Source organism: Seriola aureovittata, chromosome 18 (assembly GCF_021018895.1).
Source record: "Seriola aureovittata isolate HTS-2021-v1 ecotype China chromosome 18, ASM2101889v1, whole genome shotgun sequence".
In the NCBI taxonomy this organism is placed as follows: domain Eukaryota; kingdom Metazoa; phylum Chordata; class Actinopteri; order Carangiformes; family Carangidae; genus Seriola; species Seriola aureovittata.
In genome coordinates, this window is record NC_079381.1 from 12,195,791 (window position 1) to 12,212,455 (window position 16,665).

The following is a 16,665-nucleotide window of genomic DNA, read 5'->3' on the forward strand; positions in this document are numbered from 1 at the left end:
TTTCTTTAAAGATTTTTTATGGATAGATAGATAGATAGATAGATAGATAGATAGATAGATAGATAGATAGATAGATAGATAGATAGATAGATAGATTGATTGATAGATTGATAGATAGATAGATATTCTTGAGAAATGCTCAACAACGACCCCTAGCGACGTTCTGCAGTTTTTGCTAATAGGAAGTAGGAAGGTGACCAAAGGACCAGAAGTCAAGTTTAATTATCAAGTAAAAATACAGATAAAAAAGTGTAAGGGATAAACACTTTATGGGTTAGCGTGTGTGTATGAGTGTATGGAAACCTACAGTATTATTCCATACATTATTTATAAGTAAATAAAGAAATAAATAAAATGGGGGAACAGTTAAGTGGCTGTTAAAATTCATTAGGACAGCAGGCGTAAATGTGAGCAGACTGTGAACTGACTGAGTATAACGTGCTTTTGTTTTTTGTTTCCAGGATTGTGAATGGGCCTGTGTGTGTGATCAGACGACCTGTGCTGTCACTGTCCACCTGGGGAATGTAGATCATATCAAGCAGACAGGAGTCCATTCCTGCACACACATTCCTGCAGTCTCAGATCTCTAGTCTTTGTTCGTTGAAATGACGAAACAGCGTTCACTGTTTCCACTCCTCCTTACAGTTCCCCTTCTCGCACACATACCATAATGTTGTTTATCCGCTGAGGAATTTTACCATATTATGTTACCGTTCTCATATTCACGTCGGCCATAGAAGTGAGTTCTATTTCCATGTCAACTTGTGGGTAAAATTTAAATGGTTGTTCACAGACTTGCTGTTGATTAGCTTTATCTATGAGCATTCCTTTGTTTTCACTCCCTTCACAGCACCACTGTTTCTGAGAAGCACAATGTAACTGAAGTTTGTTGTGCACTTTTTCCTTCTGATTACTGTCTGTAAATACACAGAGTATCCCAGGTTAAATCTGTGCAACCATGTCACAGCTTGTTCTTGTTATGTCTTGGATTTCTTACAGGTGTCAGGACAAATCAAATGTCAAATTGTGCTGTAGATGAATCACAGCTTTTTCCCAGTATTTAGCGACAGGAAGGAGCAGGTATCAACATGCAGCTCCGCGCTGTGACAGGACAGATGATAGGAGAGGCGTGGTGAAGGAACAGAGGCGGATCACAGGGGATGTTTTGAATGCTACTTCACCAGCTCACCTCGGCTAATGACAGCGTAGGTTGTTTCAACTGGTGTCTTCACGTTCCTGTTGCAGTTCAGTAGCTCAGGAGTGAGGGACAGAAACCTTTGGAGATGAATCTTTACAGGAGCTTTGGAAACCTTATGGAGGCTTGGATGACCGAAGGAAGCTTGTATTCTGACTCACAATCACTTGGAAATAATGATGAAGACTCTCCTACACCTTCCTATGACATGGACACAAACCTGCGCTCAGACTCGGTGGACTCTGGAGTGGAGACAGCCAGCTCTGACACATCTTTCCTTGCCACATCCTGCTCTGTTTCAGCAGATAATGCAGAAATAGATGCATTTATTCCAGAAAGAGAAGGCCATGGACTCACTCCAGCCTCAACATCACAGTCTCCTCTACTCTCCTCTCCTGTGCCTTCCTCTTCCTCCTCTTCGTCCCCGTACCTCTGTCCCAGCAGACGTCCTGGGGGCTCCACCGCCCTGCACCTAAAAGTGGAGCAAGCACTACAGAGGACTGATTCTAAACATCAAAGGGGCAACCCAGAGCCCCTTACAGTGAAGGACGTGCTCAGGCGACAGCCTCAAGCATCTTTTCTGCCCAAACGGCACACATCGGATTTAGTGAGAGGTCAAAGGTCAGAGAGTTTCAGTCTAAGGAGAACAGCCAACCCATCAGCGCCCATCAGGCAGATGTCAGAATTGTGCAGACGGCCAATGTCTATGAGTTGTGATAAGCAGAGATCAGAGGTGAGATACTGTTTATGTCATAAAACAAATTGTGTCAATCAAATGTCTAAGAATTTAGTTTTCTGTTTTTGGAAAAACAGAAGAGATTCAAATATTTATTCAGTGTCTTATTGCTGTTACTCAAAAGGCTATGAAAGTTGTTCTTATTTGTTCCCACGGCTTCAGAATTACATAATAAGTTTCACACTAACATGTATGGTCTTGCAAAGCAAATGTTAAGGAACCATGGTAGAAAGTCCCAGAGGTGCAACAAGGCCTTTACTTTTACACTAGTTAAAAGGTTGCAACACACATTTACAAAGTTGCTCTGCAGTTTAAACTAGGACAGGCATGTCATTACTCATTCAGGATCTCTTTCATGCTTGCAACCTGCCATGAGTCTGTCTGTGGTGCGAGGGATCATAAACCAGTCTGCCCAGGTGACTTTACACCCGCAGGCATGAGAGGAATGGAGACGTGGGGGAAGTTGGGCAGTCTGCGGCGTTTCTTGATAAATGTGACATGTTGGTAACCACACACCGGAAAAACATTTGTCTGAATCTGATTTGGAGCAAGTATGTAAAGGACCATTGGAGACATTCCTCTTCACATCTGTCATGAATGGCTGAGCTCAGTGCTAAAACCAGTTCATGCTGATAGTGCACAGAGGTGTTGAAACAACTGGATTAATTGCAATTGTATTTAATTGTGATTGTGAGTGTTTTTTTAGTACTTGGGTGTGTGTGCACACTGTTCATTTTCTTATGTAAGGGAAAGGGTTAAAAGGCTTTGAGGAAGGCATTATCGAGAAACCAAGTAGCCTATCCTATATACTGTACCAACCCAGTGGACACAATACCCTATTATATTTTTGTAATCATACCTGACTATACTTCCTTTATTCAGTTCAATGTATGCATGTATTAAGTCTGGATATTCTGACTGAACAAGTTGAGATTTTAAGGTTCATGAGAAAGAATAATTCTATACATTCAAATAGTAATATTATGAAACATAGCACATTCTTTAATATCATAATCTACATTAATCTTTATTAATTTGAACTGTCTGTTGGTCAAAACAGAAAACATGAAGACAGCACCACTTATTCTGGGAAATTGTGATGGGTTTTCACAATTTTTTGACAATTTTAAATAACCTTTAGCTACATGAAGCCATGCAAGCAGCTCTGTGAGGTTGTACCTAGATATGGCAGTGCCTTGAGCTAAATGCTAACATCGGCATGCTATCATGCTCACAATAACACTGTTAACATGTTGATGTTTAGCAGGTATAATGTTCACCATCTTAGTTTAGCATGTTGGCATGCTAACATTTGCTCATTAGCACCAAGCACAGAGTACAACTGAGGTTGACAGGAATGCCATTATTTTTGCAGGAATTTGGTCCTAAACCAAAGTGATGGATGATTTGAAATTTTGCTGTATGAGACGTCAGGGAAACACAGTTATAAATGTGCGCACCAGATTTGATGGCAATCCATTTAATGGTTGTTACGACATTTTACTCAAACCCACAAATGTCAACCTCATGGTGGTGCTAGAGGAAAACTCAGGGCATCGGTAAAGTCATTAGCATTCATCTTCTGAGAACCACGAACCTTTGCTCAAAAATGAATCCATTTTAACACTTAGTGAGATTTCATGACAATTCCACCAAGAGAAGGTTATCTACTGTATATGTGATATTTTTTTCATAGTGCAGTAATCTGCCTGATTTTTCAAACACAATGGAGAAGTGAAGGAAGTTGTGGAAACTTACATTGTGTTTTTCTTTGTATCTTAGAAGGTAACACTTTTCTTGCTTAATGATGTGTGCAGGTGCTTGGTGAGGAGGTAGGGACTGGACTGAGCCCCGGGCTGAGTTACCTGGAGCAGGTGTGCCAAATGTTGGAGGAAATTGCCAGACAACAGATGCACAACCGAGCGTTACAGACGGAGGCGGATGCCCTGCGGGAACATCAAGACACGCAGGTGGGCCAGGTGAAGACAAGTCATGTATCACATCTTTGCAAAGCAATTAAGAAGCTGTCACAGTATTCACACTGTGTCGGGTTTACAAACATGACATGGTCTTGTCAAGCTGCCAGCGACAAGATGTCTTCTTGCCGCCTGAGGGTTCATAATGTGAATTAAACCATGACGATATTTTGCTTCTCATCACTTGACTCTTTCAGGCTGTCGACACCTGCCAGACTGCCTCTAAAGCTGCTGAGGAAGACCTCTCCTCTTGTCAAAGGCTTGAGAATATAGAAACTGTAGAACACCGTTCAAGTGAACAACAGCAGCAGAAACATGACACTTATAGAAATTTTCGGCGGAGATCGGCTTCTGACACAAATATTGCAACACTGCATTTAAGTGAGTGAATCTTGTTTCTATCCATTTTCACTTTACCTTTTTGATGTGTTTTGTATAATTAAGATATTTTTGGAAATGGACCTCCAGTCTAAAGAAAAGAGAAGAATATTGTTCATGTGTTTGTATTATTGTGTGTGTGTGTGTCTGGTGCAGGAAAGATGAAAACAGACTGCAGAGGGCAGCGTCTGAGTGCACATGACCTTGTGGAGAAGCCAGAGGAAGAGCAAGAAAAGGAGGTATAATGCATTACACTACACATATCTTGTATCCAGGTGAAAAACACAATCAATGTACCAGCTAAAGCATGTAGACACTGTCATTTGTGTTGTGTTACACTCAGTTTTATAAGCGATATCATTATTATAAGTTATTTTCATTTGACTTTTTCACAATCTTCTCCAAGTTCGGTTTACAAATGTTTCAATGTGTGTTTTCAGGAGTCTACAAAGGAGGAGAGGAAAAGACCTAACAAGAACTGGAAGTTAAAAATAGGCTCTTTGAGAAGAGAGGCGTCTCCCCTGAGAGATACAAAGGGGTAAGATATTGCATTTATTACTGTAACCTTTAAGGGAACAGCATTATTAATCTCATATGATGCATGATGATCTGAGGAAATGTGTGTGCTGCTCCAACATGGCAGCCAGCAACCCCGATGCAGCTCTCCACGGCTAATGCACAATGTATGCTGAGGCGCTGCTGGGAGTTCATTTTCAGTCTGTGCATCTGTTCCTCTTGAACATTTTGTCCTTTTTTCATGAAACTTTGCTAACACACTGCCCCCAGTTTCCCACAGAGTCTTGCTTCAGCTCTGTCTGATGAATCTTTTATCTGTACAGCCAACAGATGCAGTCATCTGAGAAAAGCTCGACCCGACGACGGCTGAGCCAGCTGTTCAGGAGGAGAAGGAAGACTCTGCCTGTATGAATGGAACACAGTGTCATGATGTTTGGACCTTTTTTTTGGACTTTTCTTTAAATGTTTGAGCACTATCACTGCTTTCAAGCTGACTTCCTATTCAGCCCATGTGCTGTAGCAATCTGCCATGTTTATTTATTGCCTCCTATATACTTGCCTTCATTATTTATATTGATAAATGGTGTCATTTTCTGTAAAACTGTGACGTGGAACAGAGTAAATGTGTGGTTTGTTTCTCTGTCATGCCATTCATAATTCAAAGCAGTGCAAAGCTTCATAAGAAAAACATCAAAGTTGTATGTTTTCCACCTGTCAAAGCTGCAGATTTGTAAAGAATATTAGTATGCTCTCTATAGTACACTACACTATAAATGTAAAATAAAATACATACAAGTCTCGCCTATTTTGTGACTGACAATAAGAAGTTGTGAGGCTGTTTCAGAATTATATAATATAAATAATAAAGGTATGGTCTTCATGATATTTGGTACATTTCAAGAAGTTTTTACAAAACCATTTAAAGTCCTTTAATTCATTAACCAATCCATTAACCATCCCCAAAGGTATAAAATGAAGGGACTTAGTTTCATACTAATAATAACTAAAAAAATAAAAGGCACTATTCTGCAGCCATAATTGCTCTGTAGCTTGACAGATAACAAGCACAGGCCACACAGAGTTACTTTTATCATTATTTAATCTTTATTCACCTAGGTTGGGGGGATAGACCTCCCCTGGCATTCCCATGTAAAGAGATGTCAATGACAAACACGTCCAACCAAACGAGAGAGGGTGAATAGGATTCCAGTCCATACATAAAATACATTTATTTACTATTTACTGAACCACCAGCATCCATTAGTCCCACATAGCATCCATCTGTGCTATTAAATATATAGAGATAACATCTGTGGAGGGATTTATTTACTGTATGTGTGTGAGAGGGAATTGGAAGAATGGGTAGAGCTTATAGACGAAGAGAGTGGTGGTGTTGGGGGGCGAGGGAGAGGGGGGGCCGGGGGCCAGCGTCGAGTCATGCCTGCAGTGTACCCCCCTTGTCTACATGATACCACAGGAGGACAAGGGGTTGGCGATCTGGCAGGTGCAGGCTGACTGGCAGTATTGGCGCACAGTCTGGTAGCAGCTGCGGTCGGCGTCCCCGCCCCACTGCACGGGCCCATTGGGGTCAGAGGGCAAGCGGCTCAGGATGCTGGTGTTGATGGCCAGAGCAGCCAGGCCATAGTCAGTGAACAGCACTGTCTCGCGCCGGCACGTGGGGCAGGAGATGAACTTGTACTTGGGACAGGACTCGTAGAGGATCTGCAGGCACTCCTCACACACCGAGTGCAGGCAAGAGAGGATGCGCGGACGCTTGCCGGCGAAGTTGTAGGTGTGACCGCAGGTGGGGCAGTCCAGGGGCTCGCAGGGCATGACGGGTCCCGAAGAGGAGGAGGACGAAGTGGACGAGGAGGTTGAGGAGGAGCGTAGCACGTACTGGTTGACTATGACGTCCTCCATCTTGTAGTGGAACTGGTGGTAGCAGATTTCGTTGGCACTGGTTTTGCGCTGCGCCAGGAAGCTCTGCTCCCTGCGCGTCACGGGGGCCGGGGGGGACACCATCGGCCGTGGAGACCCGGCTATGTCCAGGGTCAGGTCACTGCAGGCCTGGTTGACGATTATTTCGCCTTCGCCTCCGCCGTCCCACGCCACTCTGGGGGGTGGGGCATAGCGTGGCTGGGTGACGGGCACGGGGCACTCTCTGGGGAACTTCTCCGACTGAATGATCTTGACGGTGTCCATGGGGATGGTGACGGGCTGACGCCTGAGGCAGGACATTCGCACGTTTTTGGAGGTGGAAGAGAGAGGGGCTGTGGCTCTAATCAGCGCTAGGCGACCCTGCCTGGTTCTGTGCAAGGGGAAAAAGACTGTGCTCTTTCTCTGAAGTCAGCCAGTCGAGGGAACATGAGGACGGATGGTTGCCTCCATGTTTCCCTCAGAGATCCCCCCCTTGTGTGCACTACTGTCAGCCTGAGTCTTTATGAGGGGAAGACAGATAGAGGAGCTCAGCCAGAGCACCACAGTCTGCAGCTCTTATTCTGTCACAGCTGATATGTGCAGATGATTTAACAGTCCAGCTTAGAGTATCTGACCAGTGTTGACTACTTTAAGGTAGTTTTTTGTTGTTTTAAATCGCTTACGCTGATGTTCCTGTGCTGTCTCTGATGGCTATGTACAGAAACGTATATTGACACACAAGCACAGTAAGTACTTTAGCACAAAGATATGTTCTCACTCAGTGAACATTAATAAATAATCTCATATGCACACAGATGCTCACATATATACATACAGTACAGGTTGGTGGTTTTCTGCATTCACAGAATGTGGCGGGGACGCAGGGGCGGAGGGGGATTGAGTACAGGCAGTTCAGAAAGGTCCAAGAGGTATTGTCTTAAACTATATCCTGTGGCCTGCCAGGGGAAACTCTTGCCTTCTCAAACTAGCCTTCACATGTGTGTCTCGCTTTAACGCCCGCTTCACTTCCTGTTTTCGGCTGCGGGTGTGTTACACTTCGACTTGAATGCGTGAGAAAGAAAGAAAGAATAACCTCTTTCTCTCTGGTCTTGGCCCAATTTGGTCAGGTGACCCTGTGTGACCCTCTCAGTGGCTTGTTGATAAGCAGGAGGGAGGAGGGGGAGGAGGTGTCTTATTATGCTCAAGGAAGCTGTTGTTGGAATGACTCCTCCAAGGCTCCTAAATTCCTCAAAGGTGGGAGTGAAAGTTTTTTTAATTTTTTTATTGGACTTTCCGACAGTCCACCCAGCAGCAGAAGTGATAACAGTCTGAAGGATGCCTCTGTGCTTGTCTCCTTTTTTCAGTGAGTCAGACTCATAACTTGATTCCTTTGGTCCGTCCACCTGTGAAAAGAGGAAAAAGGGATATTTATATATAAAATGCATGAATTTCCCCTCTGATAAAACACATTGTTTTTCAGTTTTAGTGAATTTGAATGACATTTAATGACATGAAATGCTGATGAAATACAAATGTGGAGGGCTGGGTCAGCTCAAGTTTTACTGGAGCGTGACTTTTATTTTTTAGAAAGGTATGTAGGTGTACAGTTTTGATTGTGCTTTACACCTGTACACGACAGAACACTGCTATAACGAGGATATTTGAAGCTCACATACCCCTTAAAAATTTAATATTTCTATGTATGATTTTAAAATATTTCACATCAGAATTATTTCATTGGGGAAAAAAAAACCCCAAGCAGTTCCCTCAACTGTATCTGTATGAAGATCAGTTTCTTTGTGTTAATCTGATGCCGGGATGACTCGCTCTTGTGACCATTTCCTGTTGCATCTTGGCCTTGGCCCAAGTGCATTTATTTACAGAGTGAGACAATTATCATGTTGCCACTTGCTCTGCTCTTAAAATTGCTATTTTCATTGGATAATGAAGTTATTGTTTCAGTTTCAGTGCAGCTCTGCCATACTGATGCCTACAATGTTCAGATTTTGTTGACACTGTCCTAGGGGTGTTAATTCAATTATATGTGTTACCACTGAGGTCATAGTTCATTATCGTGTTGTATTTTGCCCCCTCTTTCATGTATGTAAATAGGAAGGACACAATAATAAAGACACCTCTCAATATAATCTAGTCCAGTACAATAAACAGAATGGAATTTACCTCTTTCCAACAATGTCACCAAAACCTGAACATCACGAGCTTTGTAAAGGTGGCATGTTACGGCACGGCTGTACTGGATTCTATTGTACAAGTGTACCTAATAAAATGGCCACTGAGTGTATTTACAATACATCATATTTTTTATGATCTTTCTTTTATAAATATTTTATCATTTTGCAGATGCATGTATTCTCTCAGTTTAAATTATTTTATTTGTCATGTATTAGCACACAGATCTGTTTTATTCAGTGTTGTTGCAATTATCAGTAATTTCTACGTTCTGGTGCACACACATATATAGATGTTATATATAAAAATGTTTGCAGTAGCCTGGATATCAGGTCGACTGTGCTGTAAACCGCAGAGGAAGAGTAAGTACAACTGATAAACAATGAGAAGCTAAAGCCTGCCAAACCGTCATTTCAGAGCAGGTGATTGTGACACATGTTGCGGTCCCACACTCGTTATGGTTCCTGCTTCCTGTCAACGCTCAGTCGCCTTGTGAGTTGCGTCAACTAGACTCTGACATGAGTGGGAACAGGTTATAATCGGCACGGAGGCTTTGTGTCATTTTGTGTGTGGGTTTGTGAAAAAGAACAAGTGCACGGATGAACAACAGAAAAGGGAGGATGACACATCTTTTCATTCTCTGCATGGCTGTCAACAGTCATGATTCATTAGAGGAAAAAAAAAAAACCACTGAGAAGAGGAGGTGACCTACATGGCGAGGAAGAGAGAGAGAGAGAGAGAAAGAGGAGAGGGAGCACAGCGCTGGTCCTGGTTTCTATTTATGGTTTGTTTATCTATGCACCTCTCAGTGGTTTCCTGCCTCCAACCTCTGCTGAAGATTCACACTGAATGAGAGAGAGATGTACCGAACAGACGGAAGTGGTTTAGCCCATCGCTTTCACGTGACGCAGTGAGCCATGCTGGGTGCACAGGCAGACATTTGTTTCTCCCCTTTATTCTTTTTTCCATGAATCTTTTGACATATTTGTAAACGGCACACTCAAACACACACAGGGCTGGAAGCCAGAATCACTCACAATCTCACCAAATGTGTCTCCAGCACTGCAGTGTCGCAACACTTCTCCCAAAATAGCTTGTGTTTCTTTCTCATCCTCCTTTACACACAGTGAGGGCAAGGTGTTAACAACAAATATAAAATATCACGTTAGCTTCTTTTAAATCTCTTCTCTCTCTCTCTCTGTCTCTCTGTCTCTCTCTCTCTCTGCTCTTTGTGAAAGCTTTTAGTGATTGTTTGGTCTTTATACATAATGTTTTATTCCTATTTATCTGATGTTATTTTATTGTTTTTACGTCCTCTGCACACGTTCTTTTTGACGTGTCTAGTTCTATTTCTTTGTGTAAAGCACATTGCAACATTGTTAAGAAAAGCGCCTATATATATTATCACTATATTGTGTAGTGATGTCCTAGTGATATATTTTGGGTGCCACTTTTAGGAAAAGATTTGTTTTGTGTTTAGACACTTTGGAGCACTGGAGCATTTGACAACTATGTACGTTATTGCACAAATACAGGTATCAGTGTATATATGGGCAAATTAATAACAAGAAATCGCAGTAGAGAAATGCCAAAGATATATTATGGTAAGTTAGAAGCATAAAATGTCTTTATGTTTAAGTTTAAAGAAAAACAACATAATGTTCAGCTTATACATAATTATTATATTTTTTCAAACTCTCATATAATGATATAGCAGCAGCCAGCAAAATCCAGTATCAGATTCATATCCTTAAGGGTGAACCTTAAGGATATGGAAATAATCAGCTCCACTTCTCCCAGATATGAAATGCCCAGACACATTTTGTGGACACAAACAGCTTGTGAAAATACTTCCGTCTGATAGTGGAAGGGGTCGAGTTGATAAAGCAACCAGACTGCATGAGGAGCCTTGGAGCCTGGGGGAGATGAAGCAGCTAAAATTACCCTCTAATTTGGTGACAGTGCTATGAAAAGGGCTGATAACTGATGCAGGCTGCCTGTTGATGGGCCCGCTTTGGTGCAGCCTCCTCCTAATCGACAGAGCCCTCTCCGATTATGTAAGGAGCTCATCTCTGGCCCAGCCACCATATTAACACAGTGTAAACTGCTGCAGCTCTCCCACAGTCTTGACATTGTATGAGAGTGTGTGTGTGTGTGTGTGTGTGTGTGTGTGTGTGTGTGTGTGTGTGTGCGTGTGTGCACGTACATGTCTCTGTATCCTTTCCCTGTAGAGGAATTATCACACTAATGAAATCATGGCAGGCATTTGACCTCGTCATCACAAGCCAAAGGAGGAAGAGTAGAGCTGACCACAGAGATGTCAGGGGAGTCTGTCTCAGCAGCAACATTCCTCATACCATTAAACACACACACAGTATAAAGTCTCACACACACATATCCTAGAACATTCTCGCCTTCAGACATCTCCCCATCACGTTCACGGCACCACCCTTTACATTCCAGTGGACACACAAACAAACAGATAACAAGAAGATAGGAGCCACTAAAAGGAGTATTTTTTAAATGTGCACACTGATGGTCAGATTTACTTCTGACTGATTGAACTGACATAAACACACACCTGACCTGAAGAGGACATGCCTAGAACATTCCTATCCTCTCACACTCCCACTATGTTCCTTCATCGCTTTCACACACACACACACACACACACACACACAACGGGAGAGCAGGAGAAGGGCACCGTGTTCTGAATGAGTCATACAGACCCTGCACATCGGTCTGTCTTCCTACCTGTCTCTCTCTCTTTACTCTCAATGAAAATCTATCTATCTATCTATCCATCTATCTGTCTATCTATCTTTATGCATCTTTATGAGTAGTCTGTTGGCCAGGACAGAACATACGGTCTTGGATCTCTTTGCCCCTACACCACATACCAGCAGTATGTCAGGTATGCCAGCTATGTTGAGATGTGTATCCACATTCATGCCTCGGCTGGTAAAAAGCATCGTCACATGTCTACTCGGACCTATGCGGGATATTATGTTGTGTTTTGATTGCATAACATATTATGACCTTAGCGTGATCTGGGGACAAATCCCCAGATTTAGTGTATGTTTGCTGGCTGCGGCTCCTCTCTGGGAATCATGGTGTTTGCAGGGCTTCAGTGAAATATTGTGAATAATTCAAAAAGCAGGAGGATGTGCTTCTGTGGCATTTTAACAAATTGAAAATGGTGTGGTGTTGTATGCATGCAGACGACAGATACATCTAGGTATCTTGCTTGTTTTTATGTTTCTAGTGCTTTATATTTTAATGTTATAGACATAATATATACGTTTTTTTTTTTTAAATGTCATGCTTTTCTCAATGGGGTTTTGCACACCATCATTGTCTGAACAACGGAACGAACCTCATGCACATATGACGTGCAGTGGGTTAGTGTCAGGCTGATGAAATACATCTTGATATTTTTTTTTCCTAGAATTAAGATTCACACATGACATTTGGCTCTACGGGATGACTTTACATTTACAGTCAATCCATCATGCTGTTTGTCATCACTTGCAACACGAGCTACTGTGTAATTGCAGTCTGATGTTTGTAAATTTTACATGGGCAGAAAGCGCTTGCTGAGTATGTGGGAAGGTTTTTTAATAATTCTTCCTTCTGTCATTCATGGCAGACATCGGCCATTTTGCCTCGCAATTCATTACAGCCAAGTGCTCTTTGTTCTCTTTTGTCAATGTAGCTCCCACAGCAACATGGCAGAGCTTGCACACAGGCAGAAAAATAAAAGCAATAACCAGCATCGCTCCGCCTGACACAGACCTCATAGAAGATTTATGAGGGAAAGCTTCAGCAAATGCCCAGCTCCTCAATAACAACAGTGGCTTGAGTGATTAAGGAGATTGATTTTTCTTTAAAGGAGCCTGTCTCAGCTCGGGGTTAAGGTGGACTGCGTTGTTGATGTCGTGTGAGCCCGAGAGGGGACTCATCAGTGAGATAGAGGTGAGGTGGCCAAAATGTTTGGGCTGTGTGAGATGGAGAGGCTTTAGCTTGCTGCCTCGCATGTGGGAGGGGTGCAGCTCAGGAGCAGCAGTTATGCAATCGCAGCATGGTGTGCCCAGCACTCTCACTGCAGCGCCAATGTATGGCCAATATAGAGATGCCTTAGTGCTGCTGACAACTACAGAACAGGCCATTCTTGCCCTGTCCCTATAACCCCCCCACCCCACCCCCCCTGCACCCACTGTCTGTCTGTCTGTGCAGAGGTCTGTCAAATGTCATATCTGCCGGAGACATGATACCCACAAATACCATCTACACGCAAACTCAAACATCACTGTGGTCTGAGCAGATAAGCAAGCGTGCAGGTGTTTGTGGGCATATATGTTTCCATTCATGCTTCTGTGTCTGTGTGTTTGCAAAATGGACGGCCATGATGCAACAACCATGTAAATCCCAACTCAGCGTAACAAAGCAAAAGGCAAAAACCACCGCTGTCTATTGTGTTCTTGCACAAAGAGAGATAAAAAGAAGAGAGCCCACACAGAGGAGCCCAATCTCGCACATCTGGAACATACAGCTCACACAGGTGCAGAGTATGAAGATAAACACACAGGAAAATCTTCACCATGAAACAGATGCAAAGCCCTCTCTCATCCTCACCTGTCTGCTTACGCACTTGTCTTATTCCAGTCCTTTCTCCAGTCCTCCTGTCTCCTCTTCCAGTTTTTGCCGATGTTGACGTTGTTGATGCTGCTCTGCGAAGATAAACCAAGCCGCTCAGTCTCTTTGTTCAAGCGATGTCTCACCAGAGGGAGGATGCTCTCTCCTGTCCATATGACTCTGGCAGCATGAACGACAAGCAGCAGTGAGGGGAGGAAAAAGATGGAGGAGATGTAAGATGGAGGAAGCTGTTGCAAGGTGGATGCGTCATGTGTCGGGCTGCTTTCGTTGAGCTCCGCATCCCTCGTTCCTCTCCTGCTCTCCCCTCTGGTACCTTTGTCCTTCACTCTCCCACCCTTGCTCCTTCTCTGACGAGCTGTGGCTGAGCGTCTCCCTCTGGTATTTCTTTCTCCATCCCTCTGTGTCTCTCTCTCTCTTCCTAAGCCTCTCAAATTATTCAGCTTATTATGGGTAGTGACCTGAGTATCTGTGCTGTGCTCCTCTGTGTGCACGTCCCCTTCTCTTCCTTTCTGCCCGTCTCTTTCCTCTGGTCTTCAGGTAAAGCTCCCTTCTTCTTCGTTCCCTCTCCTCTGCTGTTACCTCTCCTCTCGACTCAGCTACCGTTCATTACTCCTCTTTCTTCTCCTCTGTCTGCTTCAGTCAGTGCGCCTCACAGTCACACATGCGCAGTGTTTTCACACATACATGCACACGCCCATGCACACACACTCTCCCTCTCTGTCTCTGTGCTTCTGGCACCCTCCTTATGCATGAGGCTTGTTTTGCCTGGCCACCGCCTCCTCCCTCTCTCCTTCTCTCTCTCCCTCTCTCTCTCTCTCACTCTCTCTCTCTGTCACACACACACACACACACACTCACACACACACACACACACTCCCTCTCTCTCTCTCGTCCACTCTCTCTCGCTGCAGCACACACTGCAGTGCCTCTGCAGGCAGGATCACGTTTTCTAGTTGCCAGAGAAAATATTTCAACCAATGAGGAACGTTAACAATGCTGCCCACCCTCCACAACCCCCCCATCTAAAACACAGATACTCACACATGCACACACACACATGAACACGCACATACACTCACACATTTGTACACAAACATGCACACATTCCTCAGAGATATGAAAGCTTTGCACAGAGAGCCATGAATCACACTTATACACTACATGCAATATTAATACAAACACACACACAGGTAAGTACACCAGCCAGACACACAGGAAATACAGGAAGCTGGAGCAAATATCTCTAATCTACACAGTGCAGCCCATCTGAGAAGGGAAAATAAAGCATCAATTCACTCACAAATGAATTTTCTATCAGGATGCTGACCGGAAACTTAGCAAAAACAGACCCATCATAATCAGCACTGGCCACAAACATCTCATTCATGTTTGTCAAGTGCAGAAATGGATTCCTACAGGCACAGCCTCAAAGCAAAAATGTCAATAATATAGCAGAGAGGTGTTATTTGCATTCATTCCTCCTTGACTTGACTGCTAAATCTGACACTGCTCAGCGTCTGTAAATTCACTCAGTGACATGAAGGCAGCATCCTAAGCTCCCTCCACAGATACAGCACCATACAGTGATGTTGCATAACTAGGATTTTAATAAGTTTTGTATCTGCTCGAGCCTTCATGCCGACCAATAAATAATCCTCACATCAAAATGGAAAAAAAAAAATGATGTGATTTTTCAGTCGGTGTAAGATGTTTGAGCTTACATAATATGGACATCAAATGCATAATGTGATGAGAGGCAATGCAGCAATAAGTCACAGCTTATAACAGAAAATAGTTACATTGCTCCAGTTTGAAGACATTAGTTGGTACTGTAATTTCAGTTCCATAAACTTACTGTTCTCTAGATCTTCAGACTTCTCAGAAGTCAGAAGTTTGTGAAAGAGCCACAGAATGTACTGAGTGCATCACTGATGCAATCTACGTTCCTCAAACTGTGGCTTTTTGCTGTGCAGTTTTCTGTTACTTACTTTTACTTATCATTTCTTTTACCCAGAAGCCTGTTTTTAGGAAAATGGATGTGCATATCATGTTGAAAGTCCATGGAAACAGATATATATCTATAACATTAAATATTCATGACTAGTGCTGGGAAGTAATAATTACTTAGTAACAGGTTTTCTGAATAACAACAGAGATAAAAGTAACACTTTATAGCATTAATGATCAGTATTAATAAATGGAATACACTATAATGCAGTAATAAGTGTTTATTATTTATTGTATTTGCGCTATAAGCTATAAGGCCTCCTGTATAGAGAAATAATGAATGTTACAGCACAGGTGTAATAATGTTAAATGTCTTCATAGGAGAAGTTTCATTTCCTGACTTGTACTGAACATTAATGAACATAATGTTCATTGCTGAATTCAACTACATTAAAGTGTGTTTTAAAAATATTAATTTTAAACAAGTCATATAATGTATACATGCTAAACAGGGGAACTGAAGTGTTTCCGGGAATACAATTAAATATTGCGCAACTGCATTACATTTACTAATCCCAGTGACTAGGCGTGACTTTAACATTACGGGTTACATTCAGCGTTACAATTTTACCGCAAGTTTGACGATGATGAGTTTTCTCAGTTTCGTGTTGCAGTGAAAGTGCTTGTAGGAGAAACGGGCCTCCAGGTCAGAGCTGACCAATGACACGGAGTGACTCACCTGGCTTTGTTCAGTTGGAGGATGAGTGAACCCCGTGGCTTTGCAGTCAGGACAGGAGTTCCGGAGAGATAGAGCAAGTGTTAAGCTAGCTGCTAGTGGTCAGTGTAATCCTCCATCTGAAATGCTTGTTTTACTAATTCACAGTGCCTCGTTAAAGAAACACAGGTCTTCGATTTTTCTCAATGTGAAATCAATCAGTATAGATCATATCATAATAAACCCACTGACATGAGTAACCTATTAAAAATACTGGCGTGCAACTACTGTAAGAGATGAGAGAAGCACTTGCAGCTTGTTTAAAAATAAACCAAGACCTAGAACGTTGTTATTATAAATGTTTTTTTTTAAATGCCAGTGAACCGAAACATTAAAAAAATGTCTGTGTAGGACAGTCCTTGAATTGTTTGAGTTGTTT

General features: G+C 42.7%; 2 protein-coding genes across 4 annotated transcripts; one reads left to right on the plus strand and one right to left on the minus strand.

Annotated features, from left to right (window-relative positions):
- The first annotated feature begins 105 nt into the window (after positions 1–105).
- Positions 106–5,739, plus strand: si:dkey-106l3.7 (uncharacterized). Of its 2 annotated transcripts, none has more exons than XM_056403256.1 (6): positions 106–1,928; positions 3,749–3,910; positions 4,105–4,288; positions 4,442–4,524; positions 4,726–4,823; positions 5,125–5,739. In XM_056403256.1, exons 1-6 carry the CDS (start codon positions 1,284–1,286, stop codon positions 5,210–5,212), a joined length of 1,260 nt encoding a protein of 419 aa, XP_056259231.1. In that variant the 5' UTR covers positions 106–1,283; the 3' UTR covers positions 5,213–5,739. The 2 variants fall into 2 exon arrangements, with proteins under 2 accessions (XP_056259231.1, XP_056259232.1); XM_056403257.1 differs by having other exon boundaries at positions 3,749–3,901.
- Positions 5,740–5,882: 143 nt separating this feature from the next.
- On the minus strand, positions 5,883–14,416 carry rnf208 (ring finger protein 208). Of its 2 annotated transcripts, none has more exons than XM_056403261.1 (2): positions 13,560–14,416; positions 5,883–8,121 (listed from the first exon to the last, which is right to left on the minus strand). In XM_056403261.1, exon 2 carries the CDS (start codon positions 7,037–7,039, stop codon positions 6,263–6,265), a length of 777 nt encoding a protein of 258 aa, XP_056259236.1. In that variant the 5' UTR covers positions 7,040–8,121; positions 13,560–14,416; the 3' UTR covers positions 5,883–6,262. The 2 variants fall into 2 exon arrangements, with proteins under 2 accessions (XP_056259236.1, XP_056259235.1); XM_056403260.1 differs by having other exon boundaries at positions 13,544–14,416.
- Positions 14,417–16,665: the final 2,249 nt, after the last annotated feature.